This window comes from Trachinotus anak, unplaced genomic scaffold, assembly GCF_046630095.1.
Source record: "Trachinotus anak isolate AG129_WGS33_773 ecotype Australia unplaced genomic scaffold, CSIRO_AGI_Tana_v1 ptg000038l, whole genome shotgun sequence".
Classification (NCBI taxonomy): domain Eukaryota; kingdom Metazoa; phylum Chordata; class Actinopteri; order Carangiformes; family Carangidae; genus Trachinotus; species Trachinotus anak.
Window position 1 is genome coordinate 543489 of NW_027273889.1, and position 18449 is coordinate 561937.

Below are 18449 nucleotides of genomic sequence, written 5' to 3' on the forward strand. Positions count from 1 at the left end.
TCTCAGAGGTGACGTCTTCAGTTGACATGTTTTGTGTACAAGCACAAAACCAAAAGATTCACTGTCATATGTGAAAAAAACACAAAATCACCGCGTTTAACAAGCTGAATTTAGAAAATGTTGCTTTTGTTTAAAAGACAATTATTCAATCTCCAGAACATTTAGATGCTTTTCCATCGACGCACTGATCAGTTCATCATGTAACTGCTGCAGTTTATGTCATTATGACAAGATCAACATCAAGTTCAAGATTCTTTATTTCATCTATAAAAATGTAACTTAAATATATTTTCACAAGACAAAAAAATATCTAAAGTGTAGTGAGTTTGTTGAAAATGAAAATGCATAAAACAGTGAAAATATAAAGATACATCTGCAGTTTATGTACACACATGTACCCAGTAGCAGTAAAATATTTTCTTGGATTCAAGAGACATTTTGATTAAGTGTCAGGATTTCTCAGGAATATTGACAGATAAACTATGAATTATAACTATAATTCACACACACATTATATATATATATATATATATATATATATATATATATATATATATACACACACACACACACACAGTTGTGTGAAAAAGTGTTTGCCCCCTTCCTGATTTCTTATTTTTTTGCATGTTTGTCACACTTAAATGTTTCAGATCAAACAAATTTAAATATTAGACATAGATAACACAAGTAAACACAAAATGCAGTTTTTAAATGAAGGTTTTTATTATTAAGGGGGGAAAAATCCAAACCTACATGGCCTTATCTTATCTTAGTTAATGACAAAAATGTTTAAACAAAAGAGATGGTCCTGTCTCCTCTAATGGAGATGACTGATAACCATCTTATTTTATTATCACTAAATCAGTGTCTCATTACTACAAGAATTGATCTCCTTATCTTCCAGAAACAAGATCTTTCCTGCTAATTATGGCCTGGCATGTTTTCTCATAATAACAAGAAACAGATCCTATAATTATGAGAATTACTTTTAATACATTAGCCTAAGAAGCTAACTCATTTACAGCTGAAAAATAAACAGATACAATTCATAAATGCATAAATGGGACAATGTTTTTTTTCCTTTAGTGAATATAATGCACTTCTGTAGCTGACAGATTAAATTATAAACTTCCATCCACATTATTGATGCAAATAGGGACCATTAGATAACCAAACAGTACTGACTGTAAAGTGTTCTCTGTTTAATGATGGTAGATTCACACATTTTAGACATTCAGGATGTTTTTATGTTCATGTAAAAACATGAAGCAACATAAACCCACAGTTCACAGAAGAAGAAGATGTCTGCTTTGTTTCTTAAAATAAAAGATTATGTTTTTGTATGAAGTCTTTGTTCCAGATGTTTTCCCACCTCATCAGCAGCTGGACTTACATTAATAATCATCACTTCTCTGCCTGGATTAGCACTTCAAACACTAGCTGCTAAAGGCTAGCAGCTAGCAGAGGATGATTAGCACTTCAAACAGCTGTGTCTTCAGGCGAGGAGTTAGCGGTGGAGGATTAGCACATAAAACACAGACAGCTCTCAGAGAACTGAGGCAGGAAATGATCATTTAAACCATTTTAAGATTGAACCACACTGTCCAGACAGATCAACAGAAGCATCATGAGATGAAACCTTCATCTTCACCTGGCCTCAGTCCTCCTGGTGCTGTAAAGACACGGTCATAGATCACACTAAAAATAATGATAAGATGTTATTTCATCATGCTTTTATTCTGAGAATGTACAGACTGTGTTCTGGTGGTAAAAGTTGAAGCGTCAGATCCTTTTTAATTCCCAAAAACACAAGAGCTGGACTGTAACAAGTGCATTTATCTTTCCTAGGCTGCTAATGTTAGCATGTCCAGCTAACTAGCTACTTACCTACTGTAGTAACCTAGTGTTATTTCCAAAGGGCCGAGACTTAGCAAAGCATTAGCTGGCTGTATTGTTTTGTGTGGTTACAGGTTTTGTTAGAAAAGTCTCAGTTAGGATTGGAGCATCAGTGTGGGAGTGGGTCCTGGATGTTATCAGAGTTTAGGCTAACTAGCTAATATGTGGCTCTGTCCATGACGGGGTCGCACCAGCTGTTTGTAATGAATTAGTTACTAAATTACTAGTTACTAAAATTAATTTACTAAATCAGGGGTGCACCAATAACAATTACAGTCTTCAGAGTTAGGTTACAGTTTATAATGAGAGGGGGATATCTGCTAAGCTAACTGACTATGGTGTGTTTTCAGGTCAAGTTTCAGGTCAGATATGTCGACTGTACTTCATAGAACCGCTTTGATGTTGTACGCAGGTAGAAATATTAGCTAACATGAACTTTGACAGTTGGTTCAGTTAGTGAACAGTTACACCTGCAGGTAGTGTCAATATTTGGAACAACTACTTTCTATGTAAGAAGCAGTTTGTGTAATTTAGTGAAGATAAAACTGTCTTTGAGCGAGCTCAGTTTGACCTGACAGCAGCTGCCAGCTACCAGCTCATATTCAGCCGGTTTGTGAGAGTTAACGCTCCCACGTCACCTGAGGTAGAGCCACGTTAACGGGGCTCAGCTCTTACTCCTCTCGCCTTGTCTCTTAAAAGTGAAACAGACCGTATGAAAATATGTATGTAACATGTATGTAAGCTAATCAAGATCATGTTATGAAATAACAGTCTGATAATGGTGTTTTCAATCAACTCATAGAACTAATGTTAGCTTAGTTAGCTAGCTAGCAACTGAAGTTGGTTAGAAAGGTGAAGCTGTTTTTTTCTTTTTTAAACTCCGTTGTCGTGTTCGCTAAGCAGTGCCCAAGATAAAGATGCTAATTCGCTGCCATTTCACTTTGACTTGTTTCCAACTGGTGTTAGCTGTGATTGGACAGTCAACTGCAATTAAATAACTTTAAACCACCAGAAAACATTACGTACATAATCTGTGAGCTAAAATCTGTTAACCCAGTAGCTACTGCTAACATGCCACACCACTTGTGGGTAATAGCATGGCTATCAGGTTTGTTAGCATTACTATCTTTATACTTTTTGTTATGATTAAACTTCAGTTTGATGCATAGTTTGGTTTTATTCTTTTGCTTCTAGTTTTCTATGACTGAGTTGCAGCATTAGAGTCCAGTAGAGTCCAGTAGATTTAATGCATGTTTTTGGGAAGGTTAAGCTAACAGCTAGCAGGTGGTGTTTCACAGTAGATGTAGTTAGCAGTTAAACAGTCAGGTGAAAACTGCAGACCAGCTCCAGGTCTGAAGATTCAGGGCGTCAGGTTCAGAGCCAGTTTGACCAGGTCAGCATTATTTTTGTTTTTCTGTTGCTGACTGATGCTCTGATCAAAGTCTTCCACTGAACTCTCACTGCTGATGGACTTTAATGTTTGATTGAGGTAGAAATGCTTGAAACAGAATGTTACAGATCCTGATTGGACCCTAAAGTGGGTTTGTGGGCCCTCTTACCATCTGGGCCCAGTTTTACCAGTCTGATGCCCAGTTTGGGGCTCAGGCTGAAAATATGCTGTTAATCCATGATCAATGTGTTTTATTGATTTTGTTTTCCATTTCAAACTGAATGTGATGATCCAAACTCGGGCTGGGTATGGCTGGACATGTTAAACTGGTGATATTATGGGTTTTTCTTCTTGTCATCAAATCCCATGTTCAGGCTCAAACCAACAACCGATGTGTCTACTAACAAGTGTTGTGTGTCTCCAAAGCCTGATGTATCATCTTCCCCCTGTTCACACCGACGTGGTCCAGTCATGTTGCTGCAGAGATAATCCAGAACCGTGGAGTCGTAGTTAGTGACTCCAGTCTGCTGAAATCTCCACTGACCATCCAGATGGAAATTTAGACATGTTTGTGACTGTTAGCTTAGCTTATTTTAGCTTAGCTTAGCTTAGTTTAGCAAGGCTTCAGCAGATACAGCCGATGAAATAGAGGGTGACAGAGCAGGAGATATGAAAAGTTACTCTTTCCAACAGCAGTTTTGAGTTTGACATTTCTGTATTTGTGTTTTTGTCTGAGCTCTCATTGGTTTGAAATGTGAACCAATTTAGCAATTTTTGAGTCAGATCGGATGATGGTTGATCGTTTGGTCACTGTCAATCAAACCTGATTAAACCACACCCACACAGTCCTGATGTCAAACTCTTGATGAGGTTTTTTATGGCTTTAATGAGCAGTGGAAGTCAAACACAGTGACACTGTACCAGCTCACTCCTCCCACTATTACTCTGCTTTTTTCTGAGAAAAGACAGTGAAGTGCTGATAAAATGACGACTATAGGCAGGACAGTATATTAAAACTAGAATGGCTCTCAGTAAAGTTCAAGCCCAAACAATCCTACATGTGTCTCACTCTCATAATAGAAAAACTGAGAAATTCAAGAAAAGGTTGAAAAGTGTCCGATCTCACAATGTTCAGGAAAGTGATGAAAAATTCCTGGGTCTCCCTCTTTACCTGGATCCACACCTAAATTTAATTAGTTCTTCTCTGGCACATGTTCAGAACATTTGTAATGGTGTAACCCAGCTGACAGACAAACCAACGAACCTCCTTGGTGGAGGTAAAAATTGAACTCGAGGCTGTAGAGTTGAATTTCTCCCTGAAGATTGATGGTTTCAGAACCACAGACAGAGAGACAGACGAACACGTTGTTGGTTTCCATCTGTGTTTTCATGACAAGAAGAAAAATATGACTCACCAATAAACCCAGTCATCAGTGTGAAGTATCTGAAAACCATCAACCAATCAGCAACTGGAAGTAGAAACTACCACAGTCAGACTCAGTGTCTCAGTCTGATACCCAGCTCCAGCCTCCAGTGATGGGTCAAAGGTCAAACTGATGTTTTTATGATGTTACAAGTCAAACACCAAGAGACCATCATCCATGTGCTGCTGCCCCTCCCCCCTGTGTTTTCTGTTCACCACACACACACACACACACACACACACACACACACACACACACACACAAACACACACACACACACACACACACATGAGAGGTGACATTATAGCAGCAGAGTGTTGGTATAATGATCTGATGTGTTGAGCAAATATCATCACTGCTTCATTCAGGCCTCATCCGCCATCTTTGTTACCCTCCCCCTGTGCCCCCAGGAAGTGTTAGCTTTGTTGTACTGTTCTGTTTATTTGACGTTGTCTTTGTGTGTTTGAGCCTTATGTTGTTGATTTACCTGCTGCTGTGTGTTTGTGGCTGTGAGCAGTAAAACAGAGTGAAGCTCTTTGTTTTACTGAGACATCACCTCATCTGACACAGGAAGCAGTCTGCTTCACTGACACACACACACACACACAGGACAGGTCTCACACACACACACACACACACACACACACACAGGACAGGTCTCACACACACACACACACACACACACACACACACACAGGACAGGTCTCACACACACACACACACACACACACACAGGACAGATCTCACACACACACACACACACACACACACACACAGGACAGGTCTCACACACACACGCACACACACAGGACAGGTCTCACACACACACAGGACAGGTCTCACACACACACACACACACACACACACAGGACAGGTCTCACACACACACACACACACACACACAGGACAGGTCTCACACACACACACACACAGGACAAGTCTCACACACACACACACACACACACACACACACACAGGACAGGTCTCACACACACACACACACACATAAGTTCAGTATCAGTATCAGTACAGTATCAGTACAGTATCAGTATCAGTATCAGTATCAGTACAGTATCAGTATCAGTATCAGTATCAGTATCAGTACAGTATCAGTATCAGTATCAGTACAGTACAGTATCAGTACAGTATCAGTATCAGTATCAGTACAGTATCAGTATCAGTATCAGTACAGTATCAGTACAGTATCAGTATCAGTATCAGTATCAGTATCAGTACAGTATCACTATCAGTACAGTATCAGTATCAGTACAGTATCAGTATCAGTATCACTATCAGTATCACTATCAGTACAGTATCAGTACAGTATCAGTACCTGCGTGTTAATGTGTGTGTGCACCTTCATATGATTTATTTTAGGATAGGAAAAGTGGTAGAGCAGAGCCCGAGTCCAAACTGAAAACCTCTTTTAGGTCCATCACTTCGACCTCCGACCTCAAACGCCGTAGGGCCTCCGGGGACGCCACGGTAAGGAGATGAAGACCACCTACCCTCCTCCTCTTCCTCCTCCTCTCCTCCTCCTGTCATCCTGTCATCCTGTCCTCCACATGACGTCTTTCCTCTTCATCTTTTATCCTTTTCTTTTCTTTCTTTCTCTCTCTCTGCCTCTCTCGGCCTCCTCTCCTCTCCTCTCCTCCTCCCCTCTCCTCCTCTCCCCCCTCCTCTCCTCCTCTCCTCCTCTCCCCCTTCCCCCTCTCTCCTCCCCTGCTCCTCTCCTCCCCTCTCCTTCTCTCCTCTCCAGCTCCATCACCTCCTCTCCTCTCCTCCTCTCCTCTCCAGCTCCATCACCTCCTCTCCTCTCCTCCTCTCCTCCCCTCTCCTCCTCTCCTCTCCAGCTCCATCACTTCTCCTCCTCTCCTCCCTCACCTCCTCTCCTCCCCTCGCCTCCTCTCCTCTCCTCTCCTCCATCACCTCCTCTCCTCCCCTCGCCTCCTCTCCTCTCCAGCTCCATCACCTCCTCTCCTCCTCTCCTCTCCAGCTCCATCACCTCTCCTCCTCTCCTCCCCTCCTCCCCTCTCCTCTCCAGCTTCATCACTTCTCCTCCTCTCCTCCCTCACCTCTCCTCCTCTCCTCCCCTCCTCCCCTCTCCTCTCCATCACCTCCTCTCCTCCCCTCGCCTCCTCTCCTCTCCAGCTCCATCACCTCCTCTCCTCCTCTCCTCTCCTCTCCAGCTCCATCACCTCTCCTCCTCTCCTCCCCTCCTCCCTTCTCCTCTCCAGCTCCATCACCTCCTCTCCTCTCCTCCCCTCCTCTCCTCCTCTCCTCTCCTCTCCACCTCCATCACCTCCTCTCTCCTCCCCTCCCCTCCTCTCCTCTCCAGCTCCATCACCTCCTCTCCTCTCCTCTCTCCTCCCCTCCTCTCCTCTCCTCTCCAGCTCCATCACCTCCTCTCCTCTCCCCTCACCTCCTCTCTCCTCCCCTTTCCTCCTCTCCTCTCCAGCTCCATCACCTCCTCTCCTCTCCTCTCCTCTCCTCTCCTCTCCTCTCCTCTCCTCTCCTCTCCAGCTCCATCACCTCCTCTCCTCTCCTCCTCTCCTCTCCTCCCCTCCTCTCCTCCTCTCCTCTCCTCTCCACCTCCATCACCTCCTCTCTCCTCCCCTCCCCTCCTCTCCTCTCCAGCTCCATCACCTCCTCTCCTCTCCTCTCTCCTCCCCTCCTCTCCTCTCCTCTCCAGCTCCATCACCTCCTCTCCTCTCCCCTCACCTCCTCTCTCCTCCCCTTTCCTCCTCTCCTCTCCAGCTCCATCACCTCCTCTCCTCCCTTCTCCTCCTCTCCTCTCCAGCTCCATCACCTCCTCTCCTCTCCCCTCACCTCCTCTCTCCTCCCCTCCTCTCCTCTCCTCTCCAGCTCCATCACCTCCTCTCCTCTCCTCTCACCTCCTCTCTCCTCCCCTCCTCTCCTCTCCTCTCCAGCTCCATCACCTCCTCTCCTCTCTCCTCACCTCCTCTCCTCTCCTCTCCTCTCCAGCTCCATCACCTCCTCTCCTCTCCCCTCACCTCCTCTCCTCTCTCCTCCCCTCCTCCCCTCTCCTCTCCTCTCCAGCTCCATCACCTCCTCTCCTCTCCCCTCACCTCCTCTCCTCTCTCCTCCCCTCCTCCCCTCTCCTCTCCTCTCCAGCTCCATCACCTCCTTGCTGACTCATCACAGCCGTCCGTCTGTCAGTCATCAGTCATCCTCCCACCTCCATCAGCTGACCGGTCCCAGTAAAGACCCGGAGTGGACTCCGGACAGGAACGGTGCGTTCGGTTCGCCAGGTCAGGGCCGGTGAATTTGCCAGCAGACCGGGGCGTTCAGGGTCTTGTTTTGGTGTCAGGGTTTTATTTTTCACACCATTCATATCGTCCTCTTGCAAAGGAGCAGTGAAGAGGGTCAGACTGTGTGGTCTCTTTTCTCCTGTGGACCTCTTGTCCTCTCATCCCTCCTCTGTTTTGTCCTGTTTGTCGCCTGTCTCCTCGTCCTCCCTGTTTGGTTGCTTTTTCCTCCTCCCTGTCCTATTCGTCCTCTCCTGTCTCTGTCCCTTCATCTCACTGTCTGCTCAAAATATCCCACAAAGATTTTCAAGGATTTATTTTCATGATTTCTCCACTACCATCAGATCTGGTCCTCAGAGGTCGGCCGGCAGAGACGTGTTGTTCTCCTCTAACTCTTCTCGTTCTCAGAGTCTTGTCCAGGTGACAGTTTCAGGAGCTGCTGAATCGGATCAGTCTGAGACGATGATGTTCCTGCCTCAGCTGATAGAACACCTCTGCTCCCCCCACAGGACTCTGCTCGTCTCTGAGGCTCAGCTTCATTAAGAATCTATATAATATATAATCCTGATCATTTTAGTCTGATCTGTCTGTGGCCGCCGCCTGCTTCACTTTCTTCTTTTTCAGCCTCAGTTTGGAAGAAAAGCATCAGTTTGAGCTGAGGAGGCTTTGATCCACTCTTAAAAAAGGTTGTTTCACACACAGGCTTTGATTTCCCCTCAGGGAGGGGGGCTGTCACTGTATTCAGTCTGTGAAATCAAGCTTTTTTAAGAGTGTTAAAAAGTCTGTGCAGCTCCAAACAAACAGCTTAGAGATGTGAAATGTGCCAAATCTTCTGTGATGTTTCCTGTGTCTTCGAAATCCACAGTGTTTGACCATTTGCATCCTTGCTCCCTCCCTCCAGACACCCTGTTAATTTAATGTGAGGGGGGCAAAATAGTGCAGGACGTCCAAAGTGTCTCTTTGAGGGGTCAAACTCTCACACTGTCTGTTATTAACACTAAAATGTTTTAATTTCTGCTGCAGCTCATTTGTCCTTGTTAAGATGTTTTAATGTTCAGTAACAGACGGGGGGGGGCTCTAACTCATTTCTCTTTGTGATCATCTCTCTTTATTTTCTATATGAGTGTTTTTCCTCTCAGTGGATTTGAATGGTGTCCAGACTCTACATGCTGTACTACACACACACTGCCTCTGTCCTCCTCTGCAAGCACGACTCACCTGTCCACCCAAAACACAACAACACTCAGGACTCACAGCCTCCTGCTCAGGTTGTTGTTGTTGTTTGGCTGCAGGAAGCAGAGAAACAAAAAAATCTAAATCTCATCCCACTCGATGGGTGTTCTAGGCCAGAGTGAGAATTATACAGTGACAGAGGGGTCGACCTTCTCTCTGGGGCAAAGGTTAACTACAGCTGTCAAATACATGTAGTGGAGTGGAAGTTTAAAATACTCAAGTAAAGTACAACTACCTCAAAATTGTACAGTACTTAGAGTAAATGTACTCCGTTGCTTTTCACAACTGTAAAATTAATCACTGAGCCTTCAACACACAGGGATTTTAAAATGGTCCAATGAGCCAACAGGTAAAACTCCTGAATTCCTGAGTGAAAGCAAAGGAGGCGTCTGTGATAGAAGCTGATGTCAAAAAGGTCAAAGACTGAACCACCACAGACACAAAGACTGTTCACATGAAATAATAAACTCTGTACAGTATATAACATGTATCTGTACAGCTGATCCTCCATCACTGCTCAGAACTCAGCACCGGTGTTTGTAACATTAGATCATATATGGACTTCAATTAAAGACTGCGCTAACAGCTAGCTACCATTAGTTAGCTAAACTGTAACTTAAGGCTAAAGGTAGAAACTAGCTAACTAGCTAAAGGTCCCATATTTTACACAGTTTTGTTTAAAGTTGAGCTTCAATGAAAACATGAACTGGATTTTTAGGTGAGGTCATTTGTCTGCTGCTGTTAGTCGGGAACAAACTAAAGTAACGATTTATTTTAAAGGTCTGGGAACAAAACGCTGACACAGTTTGTTCAGTTAGTGATTTTCCCTGCTACATTTAAAACAGCTATAATGTATATGTCTGTAACACCAAACAAGCAAAGTTCATTTATATAACACCTTTCACAGACACTAGTCACAAAGTGCTTCACAATCACACTAATAAAATCAAACAAACAAATTAAAATCAAAATTCATCAGATAAAAGCAAAGGTAACCACCTACAGTAAGGTATGAAATGACAAAGTGAAAACAGTTCTAATCTTTACAGCTGTTCTCAGAGAAACATCTGGATCAGCCTCTGTCCTCGACCTGCTGAGCAGCAAAGACTCAGAGCAGCTGGTGGAGACCAAACACTGAGCTAACAGATATATATGTATACGCCCATACACAATATGTAAAAATTATACATGAAACCTATTAGAAGTTGGAACAGTTTCATATATTAACAAATATGTTGAGTTCATACAAATATGTATGTTTATGTAAGTGTTTATATTGTAGACAGATGTTATATGAATATATATCCATCCCACAGTCTGTGGTACATGTGGATATTATACACAGTGGACACCGACACACTGCAGTACAACCACTTTCCCAAAATGAAGATATGTGAGAGAGAATTGAAATTAATGAGAAATTAATCAAAAAACATATATAACATGTGATATCGTATATTTTAAACGTATGTTTATGTACACATTTTACCATGGGTATTTCATATATACCACATAAATGTATATCTTCATATATCCAGAGGACATAAATATGTGATGATATATCCTCTTGTATGTGACAGATATGACAACATCCCTCTTGATAGGGACACATTTGTCATATATTACATTTATATTACATTACAGCACTGACTGATGATGTGTCCCTTTGTGTTCACTGTGTTTCTACTGAAAACAAACATCAGTCAGTGCAGCTTTATGTCTTTATTACATTTGATGTCCAGAACATTGATATTGTTTTAGCAAAGACATAGAAAAACTGAAGCAAAGTGACCAAACTCCTCCTGACGACCCAACGAATGAACACATTCAGTTAAATCTCCCCACAGCCACGTCCGACAGCTGTTTGAGAGAAAAACAGAGAAGCACCAACTCATCACGTCTGAGACGTCTTTGCTTAAAAAAATGACTCAAGTCAGACTCAAGTCATTTTTTAATCATTATTGAAATTACTAATTAATATATTAATTAAAATAGTTGTTGATTAATCCGATCAATCGACCAATCCTTGCAGACTCAGACTCCACCATCTTGGTCTGAGGTCGGTTTCACTGTGTGTGTCGCGGTGTAAACAGCTGATGTGTGTGTGAATTAATTAATGTGTGTGTTTGCTTTTTTTCCTCTTTTTGTCCCTCTGCCTGTAGCCGTACCCGACTGACATCACTGGCCAGCTCAACCTATCAGACCCCTCCGTCAGCACCGTGGTCTGAGAGAGAGAGAGTGAGCTTCACTGCTGTTGCTGAGCCACACACACACACACACACACACACACACATTATGTAAAGGCACAGTTGGACAGGCTGAGCTTCCTCTGAGACAGGAAGGCGAGATTCGATGGCATCAGGTCTTTGGGACAGCAACACACACACACACACACACACACACACACACACCATCTGTCATTCCAACCCCCTCCACCCACTGCAAACACACACACACACTCGCCTTGCTCCAGTTGTAGCCATCAGCCTCCTCCAATCAAAAGTCTTTTAATTTGAAAGAACTGTTTCAGATTGGTTTTATTTTGGTAGATGTCTGCGATGTTGTACAGTTTGTTCTATTTCCTGTCTGTCGCACTGATCGATCGCACTGATTCATCAAACGTCCTGATCAGTTTCAGAACTGGTCCACCTGCCGGCGACGCCTTCGTTCTGGACTCCAAATGGAAACAAACGCAGAACTTACTGATCAGGAACCTGAACACCAGGAACCTCCCTGTTGATCAGGAACCTGTCAACAAGGAACCTGAAGATCAGGAACCTCCCTGTTGTATGGGAACCCATCAATAAGGAACCTGTGGATCAGGAACCTGATCACTGATCAGTGTGGTAGGTGGGTGGAGCCTCTGGGACAGGAAGTTGTTCTTTAACATGGAACCAGAGACGAAGCAGACTGTGTGGTTCTGTAGTGTTGAGAACCTGTTCACATAATTAAATTGTCTTGAAGAAACCAGTAGTTTGGTTCATCTAGCCCCCCCCAACCCTAACCCACACACACACACAGACACACACAGTCACACCCACACACACACACAGACACACACAGTCACACCCACACACAGTCACACACACACACACAGTCACACACACACACACACACACACACACACACACACACACACACACACACACAGACACACACAGTCACACCCACACACAGTCACACACACACACACAGTCACACACACACACACACACACACACACACACACACACACACACACAGACACACACAGTCACACCCACACACAGTCACACACACACACACAGTCACACACACACACACACACACACAGTCACACCCACACACAGTCACACACACACACACACACACACAGTCACACCCACACACACACACACACAGTCACACACACACACACACACACAGTCACACACACACACACACACACACACACACACACACACACAGTCACACACACACACACACACACAGTCACACCCACACACACACACAGACACACACACACACACACACAGTCACACACAGTCACACCCACACACACACACAGACACACACTCACACAGACACAGACACACACACACACACTCACACAGACACACACACACACACACACTCACACACACACAGTCACACACACACAGTCACACACACACAGACACACACACACACACACACACACAGTCACACACACACACAGACACACACACACACACAGTCACACACACACAGTCTCACACACACACACACACAGACACACACACACACAGTCACACACACACAGACACACACACACACAGTCACACACACACAGACACACAGACACACACACACTCACACCCACACAGTCACACACACACAGTCACACACACACACACACACACACACAGTCACACACACACACAGACACACACACACACACAGTCACACACACACAGTCACACACACACAGACACACAGACACACACAGACACACACAGACACACACAGGTCTGTTTCCATGATTCTTCAGGATTTAAAGGACGGTCCTGGAATGTTTTGAAAAGCTGCAGATGATCAGTGACCTTTAAAAATCTACGTTTGTGTGAAGAAGTGAACAGATCCTCAAAGTCCTGAAACGTGTCTTTAGATCTTGAACCAAATAGTAACTTCAGTTGATTCATGTATTGATTAAAGATCTTTGGAGACTCTGGAGCTGATCTGTTCTAACTCTGTTGTTATGAAAGTGTGAAAACAAACTGGACGTTTGTGCAGAAGAACAGCTTCATTATGACGAGTGTGTTTATCAGAGAACAGGTTCTTTAAAATTTGTCACCGGTGTTTGTCTCAATTTGAGAGTTCTGTAGTGAAACATTTATTTTGACAGGAACAGGAAATATTATTTTCTGATAGATTATCATTATTCACAGAGGTGATGTACTATAGTGAGTGACCCCCCCCAACTGAAACTCCCTGTACATGTCATTTTGTCACTTTATATTTGTGAATGTGTTCAATAATATTTTATCTTTCTCATGTGAAATATAGAAACCTCCTCTGCTCTCTCGGAGCCTGAAGATAAAACTCCCCTCAGTTTGTGCAGCAGGAGGTTTTCAAAGTGAACACGAACCTTTTAAACCTGATTTCACCATGTTATGAAATACTTTCTGACCCAGAGGCTCCACCCCCTCCGCCTTGACAGTCCCAGGGCATGCTGGGCAATGTAGTCACCGCTCCACCGCCACTGTGTCCCTGCTGATGATGTCAGTCTCTGTCTACCTCCACAACACTGCCACTAACAGAAACTGATGTCCTGTGAAAACCTGCTAACTCCTCACAGACCTGTGTGGACGGGTCCGCTGGAGTTCGCAGGTTTTCACGCTGCAGACGTGATGTAGCTGCCTGAAGTTAATGCACCCTGTCGGTACGAGTGATGTTCTGTGAGAAAGAGCTGAGAGCCTCACTGAGAACCGGAGAACCTCCTGAGGAACTTTATAAGAACAATTCCAGTGTTTTAATGTCGCCACTGTCACTCTGCTGCTGCTGGTTTTACACTGACTGTTTCTTTTCACTCGTTCATGTGAAAATCAGCCTGTAGAGACCAGAACCGTCACACTGCAGTGAGTTTACACACTAAAATACTGGGCAGAACAAAATAACACAACAAGAACAAATACATTACAAAGATGAGAGTGATGAAGTGTGTCCTTAAAGACAGCAGAACAGTAAAACTACAGGAGCAGATTCTTTTCCGAGCGTTAACAGCTGTTGTGTGATACTGAGCTGAACGGAGGGAAAGGAAGAAAACCTGTGGTTATTTATTGGAACACATGCTAACATGGATAATGCTGATAGCATTAGCTGCTAAAGCTAACAAGTCTGTTTCCTATCTCTGAACAGCAAATATATTATTTCTGAATAAGACCAATAGGCTAACGCTGATGCTAATATATAAAATAAGGCTAACCGCTTTCGTCCTTTTTCCATTTATTTAACCAGTGCAGCTAATGCTATGGCTGAAGCTAATCCACTAGTTAATGCAACAACAGTTGTCATTTTTTCTGTGTATAAACTATGGATAAACAGAAATAACAAGATGCAGTAAGTAAAACCAACATGGCTAGCTCTAAAACAGATGCACCAGCTAAGGCTAACGCTAGCTGTGCAGAGTTTACACAAACAAAACACTGTTTGTGTCCTTATGCCACAGAGTTTCTGTACATTTAGAAATAATGCTAATGCTACAGGTGAAGCTAACTGTATTTAAGCTTTTCTCATAAAATACAGTATTTAACAGTATCAGTAGCTTTTGAACATTTCTAACACCTGAATGTCTGTAGCTGTTTCTGCAGCTTCATGTTCCCGAGTCTCTAACACCAGCTACTGATGATTCTGTAAATCTGTAAATATTCACGTCAATGAGGCCAGAAGGTTTTTTGACATTTCTTTGACACATTTATATAAACATGTAATAGAGATCTGAAACAGTCAATGAATGATTACAGGTGATTGACAGGAAACTAACGGGCCAAGTTTATTAGAGCGTTTTCATCTTCATCATCGTCATCCTCGTGTCTCCACAGACTCGTCCTCCTCAGTGACGTGACTGACCGCACATCAACTCTACAGGTGAACGTCTGACAGGTCGATCAGTGTTTGCTGAAAACTAATATTGATTTTAGTTTGACCTGGTCACAGCAGCGGAGGCTGATGTAACATGTTTTTGAATTTAGATCCTTTTACCAAAGTAAAAGTACTAGTACTACACTGTAAAAATAAAAGTCTTGTGAGTATAATCAGGAAAATAAACTGAAGTATTAAAGGTAAAACTGCAGAAAAATGTGCACATGATCTCATCACATTATTATCACTGATGCATCAGTGTCTAAGCAGCATTTTACTGTTGTGTTTGAGCCTCAGCTAATAATTAATTTCATTATGGATTAATCTCCTGATTGATCCAGATTCAGGTTCCTGTTTGTTTATTTGATTAATCAGCTATTAAAATCATTTCTCCAGTGCATCACACTGTATGAGCTCCTGATGTGCTCTGTGTGTGAAGTGTTCAGCAGCGGTCAGATGAATGTGACGTGTGGTGAGGTCCAACATTAATGATCATCATCGTGCTGAGCTCAGACGTCCGATTGTTCTCAGTGACGCTCGGCTCCTTTCACACCTTCTCTCTGATGCTGTGTTGAAGCTGAGCTGCCCCACGACGCACTTTAAACCTCCTGACGTCAGACACAACCTCCACGTGAGTCTGACGTGAGTCTGATGCTGAAACGATGAGGACCTTCTCCTTCCTGCGTCTCGGTGACGTCAGACTCCAGCTCTGTCCTTCAAAGCTCATTCTCTGGAGCTGGTTTATGTTCCCGGGTGGAACAGGAACATGAATCCTGTGGACTGTTCTCTGTCTGTGGTTCTGAATGTAAAACATGTCTGTTGTGTTGTTGTCCACTGTTCAGTTTTAAAAACAAGTTTGATCATCAGGAAGTAGAGTCCTGTTGTTTGTCAGCAGGATTACTCAAACTGTCCTGAGCCGATTTGCACTGAACTTGGTGAAGTGATGGGTCGTGGATCAGAGACCAGGGTCTCATCCAGACCCTGTCTGGGGTTCAGGTCAGTAAAGATGGAGGCTTTAGGTTCAGTGCCAATAAACAGGTTGTGAACTGTTTCTGTATCAAACCAGACCAGGATCTGTGTCTGTCCTGAACCAGGATCTGAGACCAGATCCTGATGTGGAGTCTCTGCAGCTGGAGGCTGCAGCATCAAACATCTGTCAGACTCATGGTCCAACAGGGACACCACTCTCTGCTAACTTTCCCATAATGCACCTGTTACAGATGTGTCATTTGACCCTGCCAGTGTTAGTGACGATGATGAGGGTCACTCTGTCCTTTAATAATCTCACTGTATGAAGGGACAGTGTGAGAGGACACACGCAGCCTCATCTGTGTGTTCATACTGTGCGAAGGGCCCCCGGGCCCTCAGGGGCCCCAGAGGCTCCAGGCTCAGATTGTTAGATTATTTTATTATTGTTTATTATTTAATTTAAAGGTTTAAATTGTGGAGTTTTACTGCACCACAGTTGACGTGTTCAGCAGATCAGACTGAGATCAACTCTTGGTTTAAAAAGTTTTTAACCTGTTTATAATCAATCAGTAATCAATAATGGGAGTTGTTTAAAGTGAATGTGTGTGGGTGCAGCTCGGTCTGATGGTTAAATAATGATGTCACAGTTTTTCTAACATGGTTTTTATTTTTTAATGACTTCTTTTCCTGCTGTATAGATGATGAAGATGATGATGATGATCTGTATTGAATCTGTGATCACATACAAACTGATCTGAGGTCTGAGGTGATGTCACACGTACTTTGTTATAACTGTAGAAGAAGAAGTTTCCCTCCCTCTGTGCAGCACTTTGGGAATGTGAGTGCTTGACCTCTGACCTCTGCAGGAGTTATGTGAACTGTGTTGCTTGTGTGAAGGTTTGTTTCTCTCTGACACTTGTAGCCGCTCGACTCAGTGTGTTGATGGTTTCACCTGTTTCATCCGTTTTATTACGATGTGAAGAGAAAGACTCAAAAACAATAAAAACCATCAACACCTTATTTTACTCTTTTTTTCTAGAGAGCAACTGAAACTGTAAAGTTCCTGAAATAAACCAATATTTCCTAATCATCCCAATTATAAGGAAAATACAATGTTGAATTATTAGATTTAAAATGAATGAAATCCAGTAAATGTTTCGTTGAATCTGTATAATGTAAACTTTGTGTACAGCATCATAAGAATCTACATAATGTTGAGAATTAAGATTCCAGTAATAAATCAACATGTAACATGAGGAAATGGTTTCTGTCATTTCAGCTGTTTTTTTTTTTTTGTATTCACTGTCACAAGTTTGACTTTAACGTTAACTATTAAAATTAGTAAAAGCTTCTCTCTCTTTTCCCAGTTTCCATTTCACCCTCAGCAAATCAATAAAATAAATGAATGATATTAATCAATGATTATTTTTACTGTTATTAAAACAAAGATGAAACAAAGAAGAGAGAGTGTGGATCAACCCTGAGTTCAGTCTTCTTTTCTTTTTGTCTTTTCTTAAAACAAAGACCAGTGATTTTTATTGAACACAGGTTGATAAAACTTTAATTTATTCTGTTTTTTAATAATTATTTGTGGGTTGAATTATACATTTCTACATTTATTTATTAATTTATCTCTGTAGCTTGACATTTATTTATTTCTCCGTTTATTCATTCATTCATTTATTTGTTCTGGACATTTATTTCTTCGGTCTGTATTTCTGTTCGGATGTAAATCAGGTCGGTGGTTTTACTTCAGTCTAAAGCTGATTGATTATAGATCAGATCTTCTGCTGCCTTCACTTGACAGGAGCTTCGCTACTGAACTTCACTGACGTTGTTCAGTTGGATTCATTTTTATTTGAACAGCTCCAGATCATTACGAACATTCTCTCCTTCACAGAGAAACTGAGCTTGTAGGTTAACATGTTTTTACAACGTGTTTTTGTTCTACAGTTCACAGACACAGCAGAACTGTGAAAAAAACAGTTTCAGGTTTTTCAGGTCACAGTTTAGGTTGACGTTTAGTTTTTATTTGATGTTTCATGACCAAATACATTTGGGCTCCAGGTCAACAGAAACCTTTTGAAGGAATTCTGGGTGTTTATTTATTTCAACAACTTTATAAAGTATAAAAAAATTTAAATGATAACATCATGTGATATTTCATCA

The 18449-nt window shown here is 42.6% G+C and overlaps 1 protein-coding gene across 3 annotated transcripts in view; it reads left to right on the forward strand.

Annotated features, from left to right (window-relative positions):
* The window catches only part of grin1b (glutamate receptor, ionotropic, N-methyl D-aspartate 1b), a 52715-nt gene extending 35174 nt beyond the window's left edge, over positions 1 to 17541 (forward strand). The window contains exons 20-23 of one of the 3 annotated variants that reach the window (XR_011687131.1): positions 6088 to 6195; positions 7846 to 7964; positions 11375 to 11450; positions 11845 to 17541. Coding sequence is in view for 2 of the 3 variants with exons in the window: in XM_071472303.1 (XP_071328404.1) it covers positions 6088 to 6195; positions 11375 to 11440 (174 nt within the window). In the remaining variant the exon portion in view is untranslated. The remainder of the gene's footprint in view (positions 1 to 6087; positions 6196 to 7845; positions 7965 to 11374; positions 11451 to 11844) is intronic. The other 2 variants (XM_071472303.1, XM_071472302.1) reach the window with 2 other exon arrangements.
* The last annotated feature ends 908 nt before the right edge of the window (positions 17542 to 18449 follow it).